This window comes from Pyxicephalus adspersus, chromosome 12, assembly GCF_032062135.1.
Source record: "Pyxicephalus adspersus chromosome 12, UCB_Pads_2.0, whole genome shotgun sequence".
Taxonomy (NCBI): domain Eukaryota; kingdom Metazoa; phylum Chordata; class Amphibia; order Anura; family Pyxicephalidae; genus Pyxicephalus; species Pyxicephalus adspersus.
The window spans coordinates 31,227,798-31,254,068 of record NC_092869.1 but is presented as its reverse complement, the minus strand read 5'-3'; the positions used below and the strand labels follow the sequence as shown (position 1 = coordinate 31,254,068).

Sequence of the window (26,271 nt, the reverse complement as noted above, 5' to 3'; positions counted from 1 at the left end):
ATTGTTATTAGGAGCAAGACACCAGAGTTTGACCAATGCAAAAGTACCTATTGCAGGCCATGATAGTAATATGGCATGTTCTGTGCTTTGATAAAGGTCCCAGGGTTTCTTGACCTATCATACATTTTTGTTCTGTTAGAAGTTGCATCAAAGTACAATAAAAGCGTCCCAGTACTTTCTCAAATCCACTTCCCCCCTATTACCTTCCAGTGCTTCTCTCTTTTGCTCTCCTCCCTCTCCCCAACATACTATCTCCTCTGCTTTCCTCATGTTACTTCCTAGCTCTTTACTGTTTTGTCCAATGCAATCAGTCTCACAGCCTGTTGCCTAAATCCCCTTTACATAACAGTGTGATGGCTTCCTAAGCAATATCAAGGTATGTGACAATGTTAGGAAGCTCGATCTCTGCGTCAGGCTGTTGGGAGCTGCCAAGCGACAGATGACCCATGTAAAAGGATTACAGACAGCAGGTTGGCGGTGATACAGGCAAATTATATATGGTGGGTAGAGGAGGGAACACATAAGGATGGCTGTTGGAAGGAAGAAGAATTAGGGGATGTCCTTATATTTCATCCACAGTCAGCTCCAGGAGCATGGCTAGTGGAAAATCTAGCTCTGGTTCTATTATTGTTACATAGTTGTAACCTCTCTTGGTCCTGAGAAACCCTGGTTCCTAAATGACTATACACTATAATAATCTAAATTCTAGCAGTTACCTGTGAACATATGCACAAGAAAGAAGCACATTCATCGAATTTGTAAACAATATTCTTTTCTTCTCCGTTTCCAATTACCACCAATTGCTTCAGAATAACAACCCCTCTAATAGAAAGCAACTGAATAACAAAATATGCTTGGAAGGAGGCCAAAGCAGCTTGGAAGGAACCTATAGGCATCTCAGAAACAAGCTGAATGAATCTTAAAACATGGTGCTTTTCAAGTTTATGCAAGTAAACTCTTTTCTACTTACCCAAAGGCTTATGAAAGAATGGACATATATTATATATCTATTTTATGTGATAGATGAAAGACTATGCCAAATTTGGTCAGAAAAATGGTAGAGCATTGCCTAGTAAATCTAAAATATAAGATATACCTTCCAGTTTTGTGATGCAGTTTCCATCAAGGCAAAGCTCTTCTAACTTGACACAATTTTCCAGACCTTCAATTTTGGTCAGATAATTGTTGCTAAAAGAAGCCCAACGTAAGTTCTCCAGCTTTTCCAAATTTGTGATTTTGGAGAGTTTTTGTCCATCAAAATTTATAGATGTTATCTGGAAAATTAGGGTACACAATATAGTTCCATGTTAGGCTTACTGAAAGACAAACTTGATCTCTGCTAAAACCCCAAATGTATGAACCAATATATTTTTCTTGCAAACAGTGCTTTAAAGAAAAAAAACATATGGTACATTTATTATATTTCACCAGTGGTTACATTTCTTTAGCAGTTACCTGAAAGCCCATGTCTTTTCAACTTATATTCTATATTTTCTACAAAACAGCACACAAACTAGGAGGAAGGTGAATGACCAGACATTATTTTTGGCTTTACTGCAGTGCATTATGCTGTAAATCCAACAAATGGAGCTTGGAGGGAAGGCTAACGATAAATCCTGGTCAAGGCTGGGATTGGATAGTAATAGAGCATTAGCACACGAAAAAGGTTATTGCTTGGAAAACACTGGCGAGAAACTGGGACTGTCATTTGTGCTTGGATATGACAACTGGCAGAATGCAATTCTTTTTTTAGTCTGTAAGACACTTAAAAATAGGTTCTTCAATTGTGTATTCAGCTGTTTGGCTAAACTTTTTTTTCACAGATATGTACCATCTTCTATTTATATGCAAATATCAAAATATGTTTTACTTAAATACTCAGAACTAATATTACATCACCTGTCATATGTGCATGGTAATATTTTCCTTACCCTAAGATACCAGCTGTTATTACATTCAGCATATGGATCCAGGCAGTTCTTGCTTATTTGAGAGAGGATCTGTGCAGAAGGTAATAGACTAAGGCACCGTGGTTTCACATGGTCCGTTCTGGCATTGAGTAGCAGCGATGACTGCAGATAAAGGAAATACCATAGTGATCTACATTGCTTTTTTAATATCAAACCTCTTTAGATTCCTCTTAAAGCATAAATTACATTGTGTCTTCAATCCAGAAATAAGTAAGATATTAGAGCTTACTGGTCCTTAGAAGTGGTGGCTGCATTGGTTTTATTTTCACCTAGTTTTCCCGTAAAAAATACAAATTCTATCCCAGGGTGACAATGCTCAGTTACTGTAACGTATCAGTGGAGGTAAAGTGTTTGTCAGCCTAGAACGGCGTGTGTTGCCTAAAGAACCCCTACCTCTTTCATCAACTCCGTAGCATTGAAAGGTGTTCTGTATCCCCTAGAACTGATCAGACAGGGCTGACAATGCCTAAGATCCCGCTAAGTACACAGAAAAACATCAGATTTCTAGCAGAATAAACAGGCATTTCTTACACTTATCTGGCAAATATAGTGAAAGGATTTGAATGGTATCATTTTAACTACTTTTTTTAACAGAATTTCATTTTTCTATTTTGAAAGGAAAAAGGAGTCAGTTGGGCCCCTCAACTGTTTAACACAAAATGCAAAATTTGTTGTATTTATGCATTTAATATGAATGACAAAGGGTCACAAATGAAATAAAACATTCTCTATGCCCACGGTTTTTTTTGCTGTCTCCCTAATTTCTACCTCATTTCCTGTTCCTGTGGAACTGTGTAACAAAAATAAAGGTAATTAAAGAAGCAGTTGCCCCAGTAACACAAAAGCCACATATAATAATAATAACTTTCTTGTTTGAATGAGCATTTATTATTAGAATGTATTACTTGGTGATGCATCACAATCTTATTGTGCTCTGTATCTGCCAAGTAACACAAAAGGTCCAACCGCTTTTCCAATGCCTGTGTGTAACATTGTACATGTATGTGATTAGTAAAAATATGTCATATAGCACTTCACCTAAAGAGCCCACAGTGTGTTTCGACATCATTAACAAACATTTCAATTTACTAAAAAAAAAACAATGACTTATATGAAACCTGTGTAATCCGGCCTTCAGGAAAAAACTTTGAAGACTGTGAAACTTCTTCCTCTGTAATCAGGACGCCATCCAAATGAGTCAGCGACTTTAATCTTCCAATTGGTACCATACGCATTAAAACTGGCTAGGAAAGGACAGTCATGTCAGCTATTGGGTTCTATCAGTGAGACTTTTTTATTCTCTTATATGATGGCCTGGCAGTTCAGCAAGAGTAACAAAAATGTTTATTACACATAAGCACAGGAGCAACAACGCACATTGTACTGGCTCTCAGGGGCGTCAGAAAACTAGGTCATGTATTCAAGATGGCTCATTGAAAACTGCTGAAAAGAAAATGCTGCAATTGTTAGCCTCAGCTAAATGATGACATCCTTATTAAAGTCAGAAAAAAAGCAGAAATTTCTTTTTCAATGTCTAATCTTGGGTTCTACAAAATGAGGATGTTAGAAAAGCCTGTAATGAAGACAGTAAAAGGACTGAAATCTAGTGGCGAGCAAACCAAAGGTCTCCAAAATATATTAGATTTCTGCAACTGGTATAGGAAAAGGTGAAGCTAAGTAATTGCGGTTTTGTTCACAGACTGATAAACTCTTTATTGTGACAAAGAATAATAAAAACACACTAACAGCATAGGATATTACCAGGCCCATCAACTGACAGCTTTTCAATTCCAGCTAAGACATAAAATATCGCCAATTATAATCATATGTCATTTGGTTTTATGGGCTAAAATCACTGCAGCATACAATGAAATGGAGTATTGTTCAGCTTACACTGTATGATGTGTAATCACCGAAATAAGCCATAGGATGAATGTTTAATGTTTATGCCATAAAAGGGTGAGGTGATTTACATTTCTAGAAAACATATCAGTATTCTTGTAAAGTTTCTGAGCAATCTTAAAAATTCTGAAGTTTGAAGAGATTTCTACTGAAACCAAGGGAAATATCCTTCATGGGCTCACCAGTGCAGGTTGGTGGGGAGTCCTATGTGCTCACCTATTTTCATTTCTGCCACAGCAAACAAGTTTTCAGCAGTTTTCTTGTTGCAGCTCTTGCTCAGAAAACACATGGAGTGAAACAGCGCAAATAAGTTATAAGTGAGTCTGCACCCTCAGAACTGGGAACTGAAAGGAAAAATACTACAAGGGTAAACAATATATAGGCTGCCTTTGGTGGTGTCCTTTAGAAAATGCTGGATGTCACACATATGTTCAGCTAGTGACCCAGAAAAAGAATGCGGATCAGCAGTGGTGGACATACCAACAGTGGGCGCCAGTGCAGAACTGACTTGGGGCTCCCAGATAAAGTCTCTTTGGGGCCCCTGTGGAGGGTCCCTCTTGACTGGGCTTTGCACCTCCCTTTATCCACCCCTGTAGATCAGAATGGTTTGGTGTGAACCCATAGTTGTTCTAGGTTAGTAGTTTTATTTTGTAAAACCAGACCGAAAGTTACCAATTCAGATCAGCATTGGCTTCTGTTGTATGTCTATTTTTCTTTTATTTTCTTCAACTACATAATTGGGCGAATAGATTAGGAAAGAGGTGGGGGTATAACATGTTTTTTTTCTTGGTGAGAAGCCTAAATCTCCTTCAAATAACGATTGTTCGGTGGATAGTTAAAGAGACCATCCCAAAGAGTTGCCATAACAGATCCCCACAGCGTTCCTTAAAACATTTATAAGTAGGAGACTAACGTAAAAAATATCTATCATCTGAAAGTCAGCTTTCAGTTTAAAGCAGACACACAAATGAATGGTGATATGATTAACTGAGAGTTATTTTGTTATGGTGAAGTTGAACGAACGAACTGGTGCTCTTTCGAAGATTGGAAACTAGGAAAATATAGAACCACTGTTCTGTAACATGACTGACCTTTTGCCAAGGATTGTGGGCTATATGCAGCGACAGGAGATGTGGTGTTTGTTTCCGTAAAATGTTCATGTCTTCCCGGATTCTTGTTAATTGGTTAAAGCTCACATCTAAATGCTTCAGTTTTGAAAGTCCTTTAACTCCTTCCAGAGTTGTCACATTGTTATGGCTGGCATCAAGATATTCCAGATTCAGCTGCAGGGAAAGATTAATAAATATATTTTTGCATTTATACAACTATTAAAGTGGACAAATTGTAACAAGTAACTTGGGCTTATGTGTGTAATATTAAAATATAATATTAATATAATAATAATATATAAAATTTTTTCTTTGATATATTGAAATTTGCTCCACCCTCTTCAGCCCTCCACTGCTGTAGCGATGCAATGGAAGCTGCAGGTGCTGATGGGGAAGCAAATCATTAATGAGAGTGGTTACGAGCATGACATCATAAGTGGGGGTGTCTATGGACATGACATCATTGGTGGGAGTGGTTATGAACATGACATCATAAGTTAGTGTCAATGGACATGACATCATTGGTGGGAGTGGTTACGCTGTGCTGCTGGCTGGGTACGTACAATCCTGTCAGCTTCACAGCTCTTGTCTATGCTGATGTTGAGGAGGAGGATGAGTGACTCATAAAAAGAGTGACTCACGAAAAGTCTATTAACTGTTTGTTTCACACAGGGGTTGGGAAGCTGTGAGGATCATACATTGACAGCCACAGCTGCCCACATTGTCCCTGTCAGTGTATACAGCTAGACTGTGTAGCTGGCTGTCAGTGTAACAGCCTCTGTTTTTCAACCACTGTGTAAAGCTGATCGCGAAGAGGCCGATTAGTGGAGTCACATCTCATGCATCATTCATCAGCCTCCTTACTGTCAGCTACAGGGCAAATGCAGAACTGAGGGGATCTTACACTGAAAATAATAGCTGTATTTAGGGCACGTATATAGTGTGAAGGTAACACAGAATCTCCCAACGCATGCAAAAAAATGTCAGAGCTACAAAGGTTTTAAACATTCTCTCAAAAGCTCTGGGAAAGCCAAGCAATATAAACTACAGCTTACGTTTGTTTAACTATATTTAAAAAGTTGCTGCTTGGGGGCAGAATCTGGAAAATATTTAAATGTCCATTACTAATAAATAATATCACTCACTACATTTGTACATAAAATTCAAGTTTAAAGTCACTGCAGCAACTAGTCACAAGAACACATCTGAAAGGAAATGTAACTTACCAAGCATGAAACATCTTCTAGACTTGAAAACTCATTAAAGCTTATGATAAGCTTTCGAAGCCCATGTAGTTTGGAAATATCTTTCAGTTTACTTAAACTATTACCATGTAAGTTCAGGACCTGTTTAAGGTAAAAGAGAAAAAAGGTACTTTATACATGGCCTTATAATCAAACAAGGCCTTCTTTGCTATATAATGACATGAACATGCAGCTGAGTGAATTGTCTTCTCCACAAAATTGACTTTGAACTGTGGTAATGACTTATGATCATGGTAGGGACATTAGATTGTGAGCCCATTTGAGAAACAGCTAGTGACATAACTATGGACTTTGTAAAGTGCTGCATAATATGTTGGCGCTATATAAATACTTTGTAATAATATTAATAATAATTATAATATTGAAAATAGAATATTGGAGAAAGACAAGAGAAAATAAGCATACACATCAAACTCCAATGATATAGCTTTGAAAATGAAATTAGTTTGATAGCCTGAAGAGTGCATACAGACTGCCCACTGAGATGCCTTTTCAATGTAGTGAGGCACTTCCCTCCGTGTAGATCATTAAGGATAGTCTATAATATTATTAACATTATTTTTATTATGAAAAGAATAAGCTATATGCTACCCATGGTAACCTGATGAAAATACTGCATTCTCTTTTGGATATGCCTGGCATAAGAATGGAACTTAAATGTGAAAAAATGTATATGTCTCCTTTTCTGATTGCCAGGAATCTTTGTGGCTATACAATGCTTGTAGGTCATTGAAAATTAATCACACTACTTCACACGGGGCTGCCTAGCTTTTACAGTGCAGTCATGCCTAGCTTATAAATCAGTTTGCTTCCAAATCATGGTAAGTTTACAGTGCCTAATAACTGCTATCTCTATAATTTCTCCAATCATTTGTAAATTCATTGAAAGTTAATGGGCTTCTGTTCACCACTACTTGATTTCCACCCTTTTGATATATAACCCGGGGACTCCCTGTATATACTGTGTATATATTTATATATATTTATATATATATATATATATATATATATATAGATGGAAGATACAGAAATAGGTTCTAACCTCTTGCTACTATACTAAAAAAGCTAAAAACAAATGCTTTGCGATATATATATATATTTTTTTTTTTTAATAAGTGACTAGATAAATGTTTAGATAGTAATTAAATGATAAGTGTGTACATGAGTCCTTACTGTTTCCTTTCAGAGATCATCCACAAAATGAAATGTTTTATAACTACCTAACACCGTATGATTGTATCTATAATACATGGTAGTTCAACCAATGAGATTTGCAATACTTACTGTTATTTGACTGTAGGAACTGGCTTTTGCTATCTCAAGGATAGTACTTTCATCTAAACTAATTATTTTGGGTCTAGGTTTGACGACTGGTTCCATTGAAATAACGTCTTCATCCAGTTTAATTTCAGCTAATACACTTTCTGAGTCACTGCTGAAAGTACTTGAACCCGAGGCCTCTGCCTGGCAACAAAGAAAATATTTAATTACATATATAAGAAATACATCCGGAAGTCACTTGATCTTAAAAATAAATCTACTGAATATGAAGAAGTGGTCTGAATAATTTGGTATCATAAGCCCAATGTTTGAGGAATTACAAAACCACTGTAGGTTTTGATATATTGTTATTACAACCATTGACTGGTAAAAGTAAAATATAGCTTACAAAGCTTGCATATGGTAATACGAATGAGCAAAAAACCTCAGTGTATAAATTAGATAAACACACTCTATTTAAAATGCATTACTAAAAACAAGTGGCATTATATATGAATAAAAAATAAGTAATTATATACAGTATCAGAGTTTATGTATTCCACTAAAAACCTCAGAATTAATTTTAATTAGAGTGCAATTACCTTGACGGTTCATTCATTATTCAAGTCGACAATGGGCCTAATTTATCTAAGCACTTAAGGACTGGAAAAGCTAGACTACCATGGATGAACCTGGGTGATCCAGCAAATATGGTATGAATCTGGTTCAGAATTGAAAACATTTGCCAAATAGCATAAAAGTTTAGGAAATCCATTTCAGGTTTGCTAGGTCACCCATAATAGTCTATCTTCTCCAGTCTTGTACCGTACAACTTTAATACATCAGACCCAATGTGTTTTGTTGTGTCCACATTGGGGCACATCTCCTTTCTTTCTGTTTTTTCTGTTCTTTTTTTTTTTAGAAACCAATAACATAGATGGGAAGGGGGAAATGATTTCTCAGTTGACAAAAGTTCCAACCCTTGCACACTATGCAAAATGTATACCAAATTAATTGATCAGTTCTTTCCAGTCACCATTCAATCTTTAGCGATATATTAGACACAGGTTTTGGCCATATAAAGGAATGCCAAAATCCAAGGTTTTATATATTTTAATCACTAGGGGCTCTATTTATAAATTAACTGTGCAATGTTGACAGTTTGCCACTGGATAACAGAACTAATCACTGTTTCAATAGGAACTGAAAGGACAAGAGTAGCGAGATACCATCTGTGATCAAATTTCAGAGGAATTGACTGTCTTGGTATCTACAGAACAGGTTCAGGTTAATAGGCCTGATTTATTAAAGCTATCCAAAGATGGAGAAGATACACATTCATCAGTGAAGCTGGGTGATTCAGCAAACCTGGAATGTATCTGGTTCAGTATTCAAAACATTTCCTAGCAAATAGCAAATTACTTTAAAGAAATCCATTCCAGTCACCCAGCTTCACTGATGAAAGTGTATCTTCTGCAGCCCTGAATAGCTTTATTAAATTAGGCCCAATATCTCCAAATACTTTATACTAAAATCTTACAATGTATGTAACTCCCCTGCATACACTTTAGCTATATCAACAAATCACTGCCTACTAAGGCATAGCCTTATATCTGGAGAACATTTATAAATGATGAGGAGTAAAGAGAACACAGTACCAGAGGAATATATTCAAACTCAACAATGTACTCTGGCAGGATGAGCTCAGGGTCAAACACAAACCACTCACACCGACGCAGGCTGCAGTCACAGCTCCCATGCTCCTCAGAAGGACATGCTTCTGTAAAAATAAAAAAAAAGTCAAAATTTCCATTATGGCAGAATATCTGAAATATGCTTAGTAAAAGTTCATTCCATAAAATGTTGATATACAATGTATTCACACAGAGGCTTTCAGCAGTGCTATACTTGGCAGTTTACAATCTAGAACTATTATGTCTAGGCGTTTAGGGTTAGGGCCTTTTTTATTTTGCCTAGACATGCACTTTTATTTGCTCCCTCTTTATGACAATATATTTTAGTCATATTTTCCAGTAATAATTTTCACAATTTAAGATACCTATTTTTTTTAACTCAAAACCAACAGCATTCCTGCAAAGAAAATGGTTACTATTTATCCCATTGCCTGCTACAAAGATGATCTCTGTTGTCTTTATAAGCTATGTTATTATTACACAGCATTTATATAGTGCCGACATATTACACAGCGCTGTACAAAGTCCCTAGTCATATTGGCTGCAAAATCCCTAACGTCTCAGAATGTTGGTATGTCTGCAGGTATGTCTGGTCCCCCTCTGTATGTATGGCTTATCTCCTACTTAACTACAGTACAGGGTAACAATATAATGGCAAGTACCACAAAATGCATCACAAAACTAGGCATTTGATAGACAGCTTTCCCTAGTCAATCATCTAATTACATGACCTTAGAAATAATTAGGTTTTTACATCCTTAGAATGTAACAGAATATATTATACCATTATCTGAAGAATAAACATGGCTTCTCTTCAATTCCAATGGCCTGAAGACAGAATTTGTGTTTGGGTAGTTCTCTGAATTTATCTCAAGATCATCTTTGGCTTGAACACTACGGCCCAAGAAGACTTTAACAATAATCAGTTTACCTAAAGATAAAAAAAGTTACAAGTTATGAAACAGATAAAACGCATTTTCATACTTTTCCCTTTTAGAGGAATTTAGAAAACTTTTTTACTGGATATAGTTTATCTTGGTTGTTTTTTTTTTATTTGCACTGATGAGTGGGTGAGGTAGTTATGACAGTGGAGCTGGGGCAAGGAACACTGAATAATAGCAAAAGTGATAACAAATGTATTTTTGTTGTTCACCAGCCCCTGCATAAAGTGGCCCTATTAGTTTGCAGGCTGTCACAGTATTCTCCCCAGAACTTTTTTTAAGCCGGGTGGGAAGAAGCTGTAGGTGGTTGGTGGCCCCTGGCCCAACTTTCCAGCAACCACCTAAAATTAGCTAGGTGGTTACTGGAAAGCGACATGTGGTGTGCCCAGCTAAAAAGGGCTGGAGAGAACACTGTTTTCATATTTTTATTTTCACTGGGTAATCCTGCAAATAACACTTCCCGCCTCCCTCTACTTCACTTTATATATGAAGTAGACATAGTTGCTAGCAAGGCTGGACTTCTGAGATTTCCTGCCTTTGTTCAATGCAGAAAAATTAGCAGTGTACAAAAGAAATATACATCTGTCTGTGCTTTCTTTTCAGCTGACATGCAAACTGCATTTCTGGCAAAATCAACATTTATTTTCTGTACTTGCTGAAATGGGAGGACTGATAAGAAGCAGTGCATTACAATTTTGTTTTGGATTTGGTTACCCCTTTAATGGTGGTTGCATGAAAGGATTGAAAAAGGTTTTAAAAAGTTGCTTTTGAAGGGAGAAATGAACCTTGGCAATCCTACGGTCTCACTTCACTTCTACTGAATATAAAAAAAGATGGAACTGACTACCGGTACAGTCAGCCAATAGATCAGATGCAACCTTTTCCATTTGAACATAGTGCTGCTCAAACACGTGTTCAACTGCAAAATGTAGCGTTTAACAAGTAAAGGCTGCATTTCACCTGCTTTGCCTGCAATCTAAACACATCTCAACAGAACCTGCTGTGTCTGAAGGTATGCAGTGCTGTGTCTGAAGGTATGCAGTGCAGCGCACAGAAGGTCAAACACAGCCTCTGAACTGCTGTTTACACAAGCAATAGAAATCTGCAAAGCAACAAGTTTTATTTGTCAAATCATGGCTGGTGTACTCAATTCTTTACCATAAAGCAGGAACAGGATCCTTAAAACTGCTGCAGAAATGTAGTCTCATGTTGATTCTTCGCCTATCTAGCCCTACCCCAAAACCAATCCCAGAGGGTTTGGAAATATGTGCCAGCTGCAGAGGGAATCTCTCTTCCTCTCTCTTTTTTCAACTTTTCTGCATCATAAAGAACCCTGCTAGTGTTAGCAGTGGATCCTAAGTGGCCAGGGGCAGAGTAAGTGCCACCTCAAGCACAATGCCCTAAATGACACTGGAGTATAGACAATTATATATAGAAATCCCTCAAACATCTTTTGCCATTAACTAATGGACATATTCATTTACTTTGCGATTACTGCAATTATTGTCTGTATTGCTCTGCATAGCAAACTGATGCATTCACATTAGTCTCTGCCTTCAAACAGAGTGTACAATTTGTTTCCTTACCCCCATCAAACAGACAAGTGAACCTGGGAATGCCATTTAGCTATGCAACGATAACAAGTGTTTGGTCATCCAGTTTTGCATCTATTTGTAAAATCCCTTTCCAAAAAAAATGTATTACAAGCTTAAAGAGATTTAATAAAAATTGACAAGACAGCCAAGCAAATTGTATTCTTATAAGCAGTGGTCTGCATTTATTATACTCTTTTGACAGTTTCTCTTTAATGACAGTTTATTAATTGCAGAGCTGTGCTTATTTTTCCCTTTATTTCTGCCTGAATGTGTAATAATTACAAAGATGCGTTAATTTTTGCCTTTATATCTGCCTGCAGTTCAGCTTTAGATGAAAGAATTGTATCATTATGTGTATGACCAGCAAAAGTAACTGCAGCTTTTGTGTTCAGCCAGCCATATAGTGGAAGTGATAATATAGTAATAATTTCAGAGTAATGCTGCAAGCAATGAAAAAATGGAAAAATTGGGAACGACAGCAAGTATTCTGTTTCATGGAAATATATAAAAGTGTTTTTTATTGGTTTAAATGAGCTCACTGAACCATATCCTTATGAGGAGATACCCAACACATTCCCCCACGATTCCCAAAACTATTCCATAGGATAAAAGCTTGTTACATGAAATCCCTGCAAACATACAACTGGACCCAGCTGTCATTTGTAATTTATGATATCCTTTGCAATGCACTGTAATTAGGTTACCATGTTTAAAATGTTCTGGATCAGAATTTGTCTCTGTGGTTGTTGCTTGCTCTGATGTGAAAGTCTCACAAAATCCCAAACTGTTGGAAAGAGGAATGGAGTTGTCTTGTTCTTGTTCAGGCAGCTGTGAAAAACATAACATGACATGTTAAGCAAAAAAAGCTTAAAGGGTGACCCCACTTTGGTTAAAAAAATGCATATTTGCAACTGCAAGAAGGGCAGATTTGTAATGTTATCTTATTATAGCTGAATGCTAATTATATAAATCATTTAGTCATAATATAACTTTAAACATACTGCTTATTTTATAATATTATCCTGCACTGTCATTGGACCTGAATTCTTTCTTAAAGTGAAATGTTAAGAAAAAGCAATCCTGTTCATATCTGTATGAATTGGAGGGTTTTCAGCAAATGTCAGACTGGGAATTCCATGACAGGTATCTTACCAATAGATAGCCTAAAACATATAAGAAAGTGTTAGGCGATTAAACTCTACTAAAAACTGAAATGGAGCATTTTAGTTAGAGTTAGAGATATGAGGGTATATAGAGTATAGAGTATAGAGATTTGAGTTACATATAAAGCAAACAAAAAAATTATTTTCCCTACTGCAATACATCAGATTCAGTATTTTTAAATATTATAATATACAATTATTAATGTCCTCAGGAAACAAATTTTATGAGGACCATGTCACCAAGTGCATCCCACATAGTTCAATGTTTGGAAAACTAAACTATACCTTAGAAGTTTTAGTAAAATTAAAGCCATCCTCAAGTATGTGCAGAAGATCTTTCTTCCCAAAACTAGCATCAAATGTGTAAAATAGATATTCCAGCATCTTCCTGTAGTTTCTAGTAAATAGAAAATATAAAAAAACACTGAAATCCTGTCAGTGTGCTAAACCACATTACTTGTCTGTCATTTTAAATACTGACATTCATACGTTTATGCATTTACATACATTTTTGGCTCTTTTGATTTACAAAAGGCATGGTAATGGTTAGCGGGGATATCAGAGTAATATCATAAAAGCACAATATACCATAAGTACATCTCAGCAATAAATACACATTTCTTCATGAATGGACAAAAAATCAATACTGTGCCCTAAAACATTGGGCCGGATTTAATAAAGCACTTCAAGGCTGGGGATAATAAACTTTCATCAGTGAAGCTGAGAGATCCAGAAACTTGGAATGGATTTCTTAAAATCATTTGCTATTTGCCAGCAAATGTTTTGAATCCTGCACCAGATCCATTCCAGGTTTGTGGGATCACCCAGCTTCACTGATGAAAGTGTGTCCTCTCCAGCCTTGGAGAGCTTAAATAAGTCAGGGCTATTGCCTCTACGCCATTGAAATACCAAGCAATATATTAACCTTCTCCGATGGACTACAGAACATGTTCTTCTTAATAAAAAGGGGTGAGGAGAAGGAGGGTGTTCTGTAGCACGGAAGGGAGGAAAACACTATCTAAGATCTCGGTACAGCTGAGGCACTGCTGTCAATTCACTACAGGTAATGCTATTAGCTGCTATTACTGTGCAGCCAAATGTAACTCTAAGGAAGAAATATTACTGCCCGAAGTCACTTCAGAATTTTACATTTTTGGCAGTGTCTTTTTTCTAGTCCCTGCTGTGCTCTTGGGTTCATCCTGCCAACCTCAGCATCACTAATGAGTCGTTATTTGACGTAGGTCTCAGGAAATACTGAGTGTAGTGGAGAACCAGAAGACTTCCCCATAAGTGTCAGATTTTGAAGAGTCCTGAGACAGTCATTTTTTTTCATTATAGCTCTGTTTAGATTTGTGGGCAGCAGGAGAGGTATTTGCCATTTTCTTTGCAGGGGATTCTTTTATTTATAGTTTGGATTTAGCTACAGAGTGCCATTAACAGCAAGCTTTTTATTAGATAATGAGGAAAAGTGGAAATAATTCAGAAGCAGCCTAACGCTTCACCTGCTGACTACATAAAATATCTAACAATTCACTAAAAACAAAATATGTGCATATCTTTTTTAAAAAATTTAGGGTCCATAGAAAAATTTTAGGGTTCAAATCATTAGATGATACAAAAAGCAGTTTTATTTGTGTAAATAATTATAAGTTGCACTTATGATAGAAACTTACTCATTGGCAGTGCTGTCTTCACCCTCCAGGTAGTCCTGTACTCTGTCCTCAAACTTGGATCGAAGGATTCTGTTATGCACTCTGACTATTCTGTTTATTTTCACTCCAGAGATTCCAAATGGTTTAAAATTAAAGGCACAGAAGCGGGATAAAATCAAATCATAGCAGGATTTGAACCTGGTGCATGTAGAAAAAAATTTTTACTTTCATTTTACAAATTATTGAGAAGGAAACAGAGTATGATAAAAACAGAATAGGTAAAATTAGGTCTATGTGCACTATGTGCATTCATTGTTCTTTACAGTCTATGGTCACTAGCTGGATATCCCTTGTTTTCTACAGTGTATATGTACTAGCTGTTGGTTCATTATTCTTAATAGTTTAATAGATAGATGTCCACAGATTTTTTACAGCATATATACACTAAATAAATGTATATTGTTCTTGGCGGTGTATCTGCTCTAGCTGGATGTCCAATGTAGTCTAGTGGCAACATATGGGCACTAGATAATTGGACATCATTTTTATACAGTGTTTACAGATAGTCACCGGTTAATGACATCCGATATATGGATGCCTTCTAGATTCCAACAAATGGGGCTTCTCTGCTCATTCTGTGCAGGAAGGAGGCTCTTAGGTGGTAAGCTCTTTCTGCAGCCTCCTTTAACTCTTTAATGATCAAGACTATGACAAGACTTTTCCTGCATATCAAAGCACAGCTTGCTCCAAAAGTTAATGAATGTCTAGGCTCCATAAAGATTTTTTTTTTTTTGCTTTGTTTGTGATTAACTCACAGTGAGGATTTTATAGAGTAACTGACAATGTTCTGCCTAGTAATATGTTGAGACATACATCTGTTCTAATTGCATTTTTTAAAAATAATTTACCTGTTCAGACATACATACAAATTCAATTTAAGAACAAACCTACAGTCCCTATCTCATATGTAACCCGGGGACTATCTGTATGCACCAGATGGATGTTTTTTGTTGTCTACAGTACATGTCAACTAAATGGCTATCCATCACCCTCAACATCATAAGTTCAGTAGATGGATGTTTATGATTACCTATGGTGTATGTGAACTGGATGGATAGCCTCTGGTTTTTACAACATATGTGTTCTAGATGGATGTCCATCTTTCGCTACAGCATATATGTATATATGTGTATCTATTTTTCTGTACGGCCTATGTGCACTACTATAGATGTCCACCACTCTCTATACCAGAATTTCCCAACCAGGGTTCCTCCAGAAATTGCTGGGGGTCCCTTGAGCAATAAGCAATTTGTGTCTCCTAGTTCAGTTTATCTGAAACCAATGTATCTTTTTGACTATCTGTAGGGTTGACATTCTTTCCAATGGCTACCAATATAAAAGGGATTTTCCTTCTGACCTCAACAATAATGTACTATGAGCTGTGGATATCGTGATTATACAAAGGGTTCCCTGAAGATTTGAAAGTTATTTTAAGGGTTTCTCCATGTTAAAAAGGTTGTGAAACATTGCAATATATTGAATGGGCAACAGATGTCCATCCACAGTTTGTTACAGTATATTTGCATTAGATAGATATCAACTGTTCTTTCCAGTGTATGTGTACTGGCTGGAAGTCCATTATTCTCTACAACAAATGTGCACTAGATGGATATCCATCATTTCCTATTCTGTGTGTAATAGATGGTTGTCCATAGTTCACTACAGTGTATGTGCACAGGATGGAATGTGTAACACATCCTGCTGATAGATGTATATACTTTTACAAATGATATGGTTTTATCCTCCATTTACTTAAGTAAAGGAAACCGGTATATGATATGAATTAGAAGATAAGGTCATAGTGTGGTCCCATTCCACATTGTTTTCATTCAGTATTAGAAAGGATTTAGATCGCCTGCTTCTCACTACATCTTCATTCACAAACTAAGTCAGCTAAACATTCTCTGTATGAACAAACATGACCTTACATCTACAGTGAAATAATCACAAGCTGATTTACAATACAGCTTTTTACCAAACATCATTCTGTCACATGCAAGAGATAATGTGCTGCAGTGCGTAAAAAAAAAAAAAATGCTGTCATGAACTAAGCTTACCATGAATCTGATGGAGTACCTTCTTCAAAGCGAACATTCCCTACGGTTTCAAGCTCTGTCTGTAAGAATTGGACCAAGAGATCAAAGCTTTCTTTCGTATTTGCAACTTCTTTCTCACGAAAAACGCCTATGCTAATACATCAACAGAAAAGAAGAGAGACATGGAAAAGATTAACATTATCTCTTCAACTTCCAGAGCTGCACACTGTAAAAATATTTAGTTAGCAGAAAATATGTCCAGATTTACTCAAATACACAAAAAATTCTTCAGCACATTTGTAAGAGTTCAGAACTGAATAGCAAGTCTGTTTCTCATGAAATGTCAGCTTTAGGTACATTTACCATTTAAAAAATAACAAATATTAACACTAATAAAAAGAAATATTAATTTATTTATTTGGGCAACATGGTGGCTAAGTGGTAAGCACTCTGTCCAGGGCACTGTTAAATCTCGACCAGGACACTATCTGTATGAAGATTGCAGAATCTCCCCGTGTTTGGATGGGTTTCCTCCAGGTACTCCTGTTTCCTCCCCCATTCCAAAAACATGCAGTTAGGTAATAGGCATTCCCCAAAATTGACCTTAGACTTATTAAAGACATATGACTGAGGTATGGAAATTAGATTGTGAGCCCCTTTGAGGGACATCTACTGAAATAACAGCACTAGATAATATGTCAGCGCTATATAAATACTGTGTAATAATAATTTAATTTGCAGGGATAAATGCACAAATGCAGTAAACAGTATGTTTAAAGTACGATTGATTTATGTACTTTAGAAACCATGCATGGCTCTTTGGCTGTAGATGCCTAGACTCTTAACATACTCATCCATCTCCGATGTCCAGAATTGTATTCTCTCCTTCAAGGCACGTATCTTTAGGGACATAGTCTCCTCCATGCTTGATTCTGCTCTATTGCTCTGCCCTTTTGCCAATAAATCAGATTTTTCCAAATCTCCATGTAAATAAAGGCTTTTAGAAGATTTTGAGATGTTCTTTGATAGGTCACATTCTAACTATAAAAAAACACAACAACATGGACATATTCATTTTTGTAAGACTAAAGTAATATGAAAACCTGTCATGGAAATGAAGGTACACTAAATACACAAGTATTAAGGAAAAAAATGTATTCCCCTGATTACAATACTGTAAAAATACATTCCTGTTGCATGGTATGGCTGAAAAATCACTTCTTCCGCTATGACACCGCCTAAGAACCAAGTTCACCAAGAGGGTCTTGAATAATAAGTAAACTGAGTCTGGACAAGGGGAGTTGCCCTGCACGCTTAAAGGATGGATCCTATTGCGTGTTGAAAAATCAGCTTTATGCAAAGGGAGGGTGAATCACACAGAGATGTAAATATAGCTATTATAGGCCTTGTGGCTGTTACGGAGGACACAATCCCACTTTCTTAGAAAGTAGAAGGTAAGGGGCAGTTGGGAGTACCAATACCTCTGATGTAGGTATTACTTAGGTAGGTATTAGCAAAGAGTAAAGTACTAGTCTCCAGCACTATCTGTAGGCTCACTTCAGCCTATCCTTCCCTGTTATTGACTTAACATGCTTTGTCTCACACCATCTCTGTGCAGAGGCCTCCATGTTGGCAGAAAATCAGGGCTTTGCTTTATGATATCAGAGATGCCCCCTAATACTTGGTGATCTGACAATAGGTGGGAAGAAATTCACCATAAAAAGGTGTTAAACGATCAGAATAGAATGAATAAAGCTGGCAGATGCTTGCACTGTAGGTTCTCAGGTACATCTTTCTCTCTTGCAATGAAAACAATTATGCTGTAGAGTAGTGGCATCACTATATCTTTTTTTTTAATCTAATAAGACTATCAACTGAACAGAAGTGAAATGTGAAAAAGTCACATGTCAAAAACAGCAATGTTAATTTTAAGGAGTAATTCATGGTATTGCTTAATGATGCCTTTCAAAAATAGTACAATACCGGTAGGGGTAAGAGGAGACATTCTGCAATCTTGGAGCACTGGACAACGAGGACTTGACTGACTTTCCATTATGGACCCAGGCCAGTGAGCCAGTCAAGTTCCTCACTGTCTAACATGGCTAGGAAGATAGAGTATTTATTTTCTATTTATTTAAACAGAATTGTTTAACCCCCCCCCGGTGGTCTAATTATGTCTAAGCAGATTACAATGTAATCTGCTTTTAAATTTCCTGCCAGGCCAAACCCTTTCCCTCACGTATCAACGCTTCCCACATCACATCGATTGAGCCGAGGATGTGATGCAGAAGCCGGCTGGGGTTCACTGTAGGACGCATCTGGATCCAGTGAAGCAGGCAGGATTTTTTTGTGCTACCCTGAGTGGGGCTCGGGGTTAACGCTTTTGGTACATAAAATTCACCCCGAGCAACACTCGGGAATACCGCCAAGGTGGTTAAAGAGTTATGCAAAATCGTGCATTGTGTCTAATACGTACACTTTTCAACTGGAAGTGAAGTAAGTTCAGTCTGTTCCTTGGCAGTTGTTCCAATTTGCACTTCTGCTCTTTCAGTCTTTCTAATTCTTCCCTTAGATGTCTTTTTATAGTTTTTACTTTCATGTTGTAGTACATTATCTTTTTCATCACTGTAGACTTAAATAATTTAAGAAATACAGCATTACATTGTAAATAGGATAAAAAAATATAAAATAATACATTCACAGTTTTTTTTCCTCATTTCCATTCATACCTGGTAACTCAACAGTGAAAGCAGAAGCAATATACTAATTAACCAATTTCTCTGCCTTCCCCCCTCAGTATAACTGTTGTACTGCAGTAGACCTGATTGGCTTCTTGTGTTGCTTCTCCTTCCCTTATTCTTTCTGAGCTCTCTGAAGACTGTGTAGTCAAATCAAATTCTGCACACTGCTTTCCATTTATTTTATTGATGTATTTATAGTCAACAAACTACACTAACCTAAATCTGGAGCTCATCTTTAACTTTGACAAACACATAAACAAATTCTACATTAGACTATCACCAGAAGTTAACTAAATGCTTACTACACTGTCTACAGAAATATTACTCACTTCTGCTAAATCCTTGATTGTTTTTTGGGACACATTATATGTGTCGAGTCTCTGAAGTTGTGGTATATGGTATAATACATGGGTAGCGTAATTACAAAAAAGGCACACAGGATTAGGAGTGTATTGTGGATCTTTCAGTCCCAAATCCTTTAGGTTTTTAAGTCTTGCTAAATTTGTAAGTTCCTGAAAAACAATAAAAGAAAGGTAAAAAAAAAATATTCACAACCATTGTAAAAAAAGGAAAAATTGTCATTTATTCTCTCCTATCTAGGTATATAGGTTTGAGCCACTTCTTAATGTATGAGTAATAAGTGAAGAGACAAAAAAACGAGGTTTGAGGCTCAGAAATTTCAGTGCACAAATAATTCATACATAATTATGTATAAATTCATACATAATAATTCATACATATTCGATTCATACATATTTATCAAAGACAAAAGTCATAATATATCCTCTATCTTGTTTACATGTCACAAGATTGGGATATTCATACTAGACAAAAGTATTACAGCACCATACAGTGATCCAAGGAGACCGCGTAGGTCGCATAAGTCCCGACGCATTTCGCCAGTTTGGCTTCCTCAGCGGTTATTTGAAGTGACGTACAACGATTATGATAATGATGATAAAACAAAAAGTTGAGTGAAGTAATTTCAGCTGTAGTTTGTGCCCTTCTATCTTGATATTATGAAAAAGTTCTAGGTGACGCTAAGCCCAGTAGGAAAAGTTGTATATCAAAGGGTAACTGATTAGGTCTATACCAAATTTACAGTTCAGAGGAATTAGGCTGTAGGAAACAGCGGTAGTCTTTATTAGGACAATGTGCTTGTTTCTAGTCCAAAAGGGTCAAAAGCTGAAAAAGGTGGTATATTGGAGAGAATTTCCTGCATCTGACAGGATACAGCCGGAGTCACAACCATAGTCATACCATCTTTTATATGAAAATAATGTGAATTTAATCAATTGATTATTCTGACATGCACAGAAAGATTTTTACAGTGTTAATCTCTAACAAACTAAAGACAAAAAGCAGATTAGTTGGCATCAGTTACTGCACACAAATACTGTAAAGATTTTCAACAAAACCAAAACATCTAATACATTATATTTCATACGATTTAAAAGTAACAACCCCATACTTGTACTAAAATTGCTATATATACCTTAAAAGAAGAAATGTTGTTACCCGACAGGTTTAACCATTCAAGATTGATATTTGGATCCAAGCAATGTCCTGTGAAAGGAAGTAAATATTTTATTATTGCTTATCTACAATTTGGGGTGAATGTGTTGACACTTTTGAGTAGAATGCATCTTCATCTAAACATGTGGTGTGTGTATATGAGAAGTATGTAAATAACGCTTCTGCATGACAGTAAGCATATTGGATTCTAGGTCATCAGACTAAAAGGAAGGGGGGAACTGATATATTTTGGCATCCTTGCTATGGGAGGGGGACACTTTGCTCTTTGCACTTATTAGATGTCCAAGGGTCTGTAATTCACATGCTTGTTCCAGGTTAGAAACTCAACAGGTAATAAAGTAACAAGAAAATGCTATAGCTGTGAAACATTTATCTTTAAAAACATGTCAGTACTGGCATCCCTCATTTTTTTGTATGGATTCATTTTAAGGAATTGACTATAAAAGGACATTCACACACTAAAAAACAAACAGGGCAGGTAGAAAAACATTTAACAGTTTTGAGTGCTGGGCAACTGTTGAAACAATTAACATATCTTGTTTTAACAACATGAGGAGAGTTTGTAGTAATTAGGATTTATGGTGTTTTAATACAAAAGTCATACTGAGAGCACCTGCAAAATATAGGAATAAATTACTATTACCCACATATAAAAAACCCGTCACTTTTCAAAGTGAACCTGTCTCTTTAAATATGCATGCTAAATTATTTACTTTAATCTGAACTAACAGAATCTAAACAAGCAGTAAATCACTTTAAATATCTCTGTTGCTATAAGTATTACGAAGAAGTTAATATTTAACATTCACAACAGAGACAGCTGCCTTCCCTTTTAGTTTAGAAAAGATCTTGCCAGCCCTAAGCTACATACGCACGTCAGATGATTCTTGTCCAATAATCGCCTCAGGGCTGATATTGGATGAGAATCTGACTTGTGTACAGCGCTCGCCACTCATGGATCCATCCTGGTGATTCATGAGCGATCGTAATGAAAGTGAACAGGAGAAAGCACAGCGGGTGCCATTCCTTCATTCTTCCCTTCCCCTCTCCATAGAACAGAACAGGGCTGTATGTACAGGATTTGTTCATGCATCTTTCAGCCTTTTGTCGTTGGAAAAGTTTGTGAAAGATCCTTTCCAATGACAATTATTCCACGTGTGTACGCAGCCTTAGTTTTGATCCTGGATGATGATTTTTTTTTTTAGTTTGCACACAGCTAGATAAGTCAGTAAGGGTTTTTCTAATGATCTTCTTCCACTTCTTAAGACTATGTCCATACCCTGGTAACAGATGGTATCTTTAAGGATCTGTACCATTTTATCATAGAACAGGTAATGATTCTGAGGCCTGAAAAGCTAATATTGCCAGAATTAGGCTAAATTAACTGCATACAATCTTTATTATTCCACCACAATCAACCTTTTACAAATCGGTCATATTTCTACTTTTTGCTTGGATGCCCAAAACTGAAAGTAGTCAGATGGCCAAACAGACAAATACTCCAGAGAAACAATGAACAGATTTCATCCCAGGGGATATTCCTTACCATAGAGGCCACAGGCAGAAATAAGTAGATGTGTAACACATCCCCCCAAACAATGACATTTACCAGGGTGATTATACAGACTGCTAATAGCATTTATAAATCCAGTGCCATACCAAATTACACTTCTGCTAGAGGTAGGATTAAATGGATTAGGTGATTATCATTAGAAAGGTGATTGAGAAGAATACAGAACACTGTCTAGTACAGTTTATATATACATACCTACAGAGCGTATTAAGTTCCCGGCCAGATTAAGCTCTTTTAAATTCTGTAGAGTTTCCAGACCCTGAAAAATAACATCAGCTTTTATTTTACTAATGAAATACTGTCATATAATATGAGGCAGTGTGAGTAATCTTTTTATGATGAGAAGCCAGCAATGTGCTGAGCATTTTAAAAGGGTCCATGACTTCAATGATGAATAAATGCTAGGAGCTAACAGCAAATTCTATTATGTAACTCCCATAAAGAAGATACAATACACCATCATTATCAGCTGTCTTTTAATGTCATTATGGAAGACTATTTAGAAAACCAGTCAAGAAAATGTTCTTTTGACAACCATCCAGGCTCACAATACGTAACGAACCAAAGCAGGAAAAAGGAACAGGTCACTTTATTGGTAGGAACACCATAAGCACATACTTACTTTCCCCTTGCTTCTCTGCCATTCTGCTTTGTCTCTGGAAGTGAACAAAAATACACAGTAGTTCTCACTGCCCTCCCTCCTGACACCTCAGATGCTTGTGCATGGTAGATGAGCAAGTGCAGCTGATGGGACCAGCATTACAGTGAATTGGTTGATTGGCCCAGCATTACGAAAACACTAATCGAGTACAGACATTACAATTATGTCTTTCTTTATATACACCAAACATTTAAGGCTAAAGTCAGGCAGCATTATGATTTAGAGGTTAGCACTCTGGCCTTTGCAGTACTAGGTCCCAGGTTTGAATCTCAGGATACCAGGACTCTGGTAAGCACATACGGTGTTGGAATTTTATAATAATATAAGGGACAATTTCAAATTGTCTCCTATATTATTATAAATTTCACATATTTATTCTTGCTCTCAAACCAATTATAAACTAACTTTTATTATGGAATCCTTTTGTGTGCAATATCAAGATCCTGGTCTTCATTGTTATCAGGAGGTATGTTTCTATAGAAACTATCCTCTATACTACAAGTAACTATACATAGAACTTTGTTCTGTGATTTAATACTACTTAAACCCTATTATAGAACTAATTTAAGTCATGCCACATAATACATAGGGGAAACCTGGGATAAAAAACACTAAGTCACCAGAACAAATACTACTCAAGTAAGTACTCTGTTAAGCTGCATACACACGTACACATATTGTCGTTGGAAAGGATATTTCACGATCCTTTCCAACGACAAAGGACTGCATGATGCATGAACGAGTGTTGTACATACAGCACCGTTCTGCACTTTGGAGAGGGGAGGGGGAGAACAACGGAGCGGCACCCTGCTGCACGCTCTCCCCTTTTCCTTGCATTAGGATCGTCCATCATCTCTGGATCCACCAGGACGGTCGTTCAGATGATGGACGCTGTACACACGTCAGATTCTTGTCCAATATCGACCCTGAACCGATTATCGGGCGAGAGCTATTGGACATGTGTACGTAGCTTTAGACGTAGGCACAATATTTTGTTTATTAAAATTAAGTTTATTTGATCTAAAAAAACCTTTTGCCGTAAGCCCATCTTTTTTTCTCTTATTTGATTTACTCCGTAAAATAAGGGCGAGGCAAACATCAATAACTGATTCTTTGATTTATATTTGTGACTTTGGGGATAGTACAAACAATTACGCATGTCCTAAATTTTATTATTATTATACAGTATTTATATAGTGCCAACAGATTACGCAGCGCTTTACAAAGTTCATAGTGTTGTCATTTAAAGGGGTTCACAATCTAATGTCCCTACCATAGTCATATGTCATTAACACAGGTAAATTTTTTTTTTTTTTTTTTTGGGGGGGGGGAGAAACACAGAGAACCTGCAAACTCTATGCGGATAGAGTCCTGGTTGAGATTCAAACCTGGGACCTAGCCCTGCAAAGGTCAGAGTGCAAACCTTTAAATCCAAACCCTTACACTAATAGTTACCTATATGTCTCTTCCTCAAACATTTAGACTCCAAATTAATACCGTACAGTCATATCTAAACAAGGAGAAAAGCTATCCACCAATAATATATTCAAAACCCAACAATATAAGAAACCCACTTTTCAAGCAGCAAAGCGGACTACCAGATTAAGTAAGCTCTACATCAAACATAAATATCAATAACGCAACTAAATGCAATCATAAATATTTGAACTTTGATTTATTAGCACCTTATTTTCCTCCTTTCTTTTTTAATTTCTCCTGCTTTTATCGGACAATCTTGTCCTAGCACAATTATTTTGGAAGCTCATGTGCGCGAAACGCATCGGGGTATGGGATACTTTTCGTATGGACTTTATCAACCCCATGTGCATTCCCTAACACGGGGAACAATTTGTACTAATTATGTATAGGAGACCTCTGTTTGTCTAGAACTTAGCTCAGTGGTTCTCTGTTAGACGTATGCACAATATTGTGTTTATTAAAATTACGTTTATTTGATCTAAAAACCTTTTGCCGTAAGCCAATCTTTTCTTCTCTTATTTGATTTACTCAATAATAACATTTAAAAAAATGATAAAATAATTAATTCAGATGATAAAGAAACACCGGTGGAGTGCTGGACTTAATACGGGTAGGTATGCAAATTTTGCAGCTGTAGTGATTAGAGGCAATGCTCTGAAATACAATAGGCCAAGTGGCCAAGAGGGAACAGGGCACCAAATGTGTGAATGATGGTCCAATAATACTTGTTTATCATAACAGTATACACAAATACCCAACACATTTTAGGGGCTTCACTGAATTTCTTTCATTACAGCCAATAAGTATTGACTGCCAATCTTAAAATGCATAGGCAATCTGTAAATAATCTTGTGATGAATAGAATGCAATTCATATATTTAGGCTATATTTTTTCCCTACAATTACTAGTATTGAGAGAAAGGGAAAACTTCATTTCAGAACAGTTTACCACAGGCCACCTATGGCCCAAGAATGCAGTTTGCACCCCATGTACCTTTATTTTGGAGCTTATTAGTTTAGTTGGTTTAAACTTACAGTAACCCCTTTAAGAGCCTTAGAATACAGTAGCGCCAAGGGAAAAAAAAGGAATGTAGCCTGTGCCGTTGTTACAGGAATGCAGCAGTAAACATTTTTATTTACCTCTATAACTTCAATCTGATTATTGTTAAGCCAGAGCACTTCTAACTGGGTCAGTTTTTCCAAAGACTCAATGACCGTAATACTGTTATCATAAAGGAAAAGTCTTTTCAAATTCAGGCAAGTATCTAGGCCTTCGATTTTCTGTAAGAAAAAAAAAGTAGTTTCAATATACATTAATTTGAAATAAACTTGACCTAAAATATTTCGAGGTAATGACAGTGATAAAGTTTGGACATCCACAAGTAAAGTGTTAGGGCTGATTCAAATGATGAGGTTGTGATGTAGAGGCCACAATCTTACTACAGGTAACTGGGGCCACAAGGTAGATACTACAAGGATCGTCTCCCAAACAGGAAAAAATGAAGGCGGTTGCTGATCGTCCATCCAAATCACTTCTTTGGTTATTTTTTTCAGTAAGCATGGCATATGTGGCTGTTCAGTGACTACCTGCAGCTTGGGAACTGCCTACTGATGACCTGGAAACTGTCAGAGTG

At 36.6% G+C, this 26,271-nt stretch overlaps 1 protein-coding gene across 3 annotated transcripts in view; it reads right to left on the bottom strand.

Moving 5' to 3' along the window:
* Positions 1-26,271, bottom strand: part of LRRC9 (leucine rich repeat containing 9) — a 64,874-nt gene that overhangs the window by 19,754 nt on the left and 18,849 nt on the right. For all 3 annotated transcript variants that reach the window (XM_072428119.1, XM_072428118.1, XM_072428121.1), the window contains 18 exons: positions 25,778-25,918; positions 22,693-22,756; positions 20,884-20,954; positions 19,718-19,900; positions 19,124-19,279; positions 17,498-17,688; positions 16,669-16,800; positions 14,573-14,749; positions 13,185-13,296; positions 12,441-12,564; positions 9,985-10,131; positions 9,165-9,286; positions 7,531-7,710; positions 6,208-6,327; positions 4,964-5,155; positions 3,089-3,214; positions 1,932-2,072; positions 1,097-1,274 (listed from right to left, as the gene is read on the bottom strand). In XM_072428119.1, the coding sequence (XP_072284220.1) occupies positions 1,097-1,274; positions 1,932-2,072; positions 3,089-3,214; positions 4,964-5,155; positions 6,208-6,327; positions 7,531-7,710; positions 9,165-9,286; positions 9,985-10,131; positions 12,441-12,564; positions 13,185-13,296; positions 14,573-14,749; positions 16,669-16,800; positions 17,498-17,688; positions 19,124-19,279; positions 19,718-19,900; positions 20,884-20,954; positions 22,693-22,756; positions 25,778-25,918 (2,557 nt within the window). The remainder of the gene's footprint in view (positions 1-1,096; positions 1,275-1,931; positions 2,073-3,088; positions 3,215-4,963; positions 5,156-6,207; positions 6,328-7,530; positions 7,711-9,164; positions 9,287-9,984; positions 10,132-12,440; positions 12,565-13,184; positions 13,297-14,572; positions 14,750-16,668; positions 16,801-17,497; positions 17,689-19,123; positions 19,280-19,717; positions 19,901-20,883; positions 20,955-22,692; positions 22,757-25,777; positions 25,919-26,271) is intronic.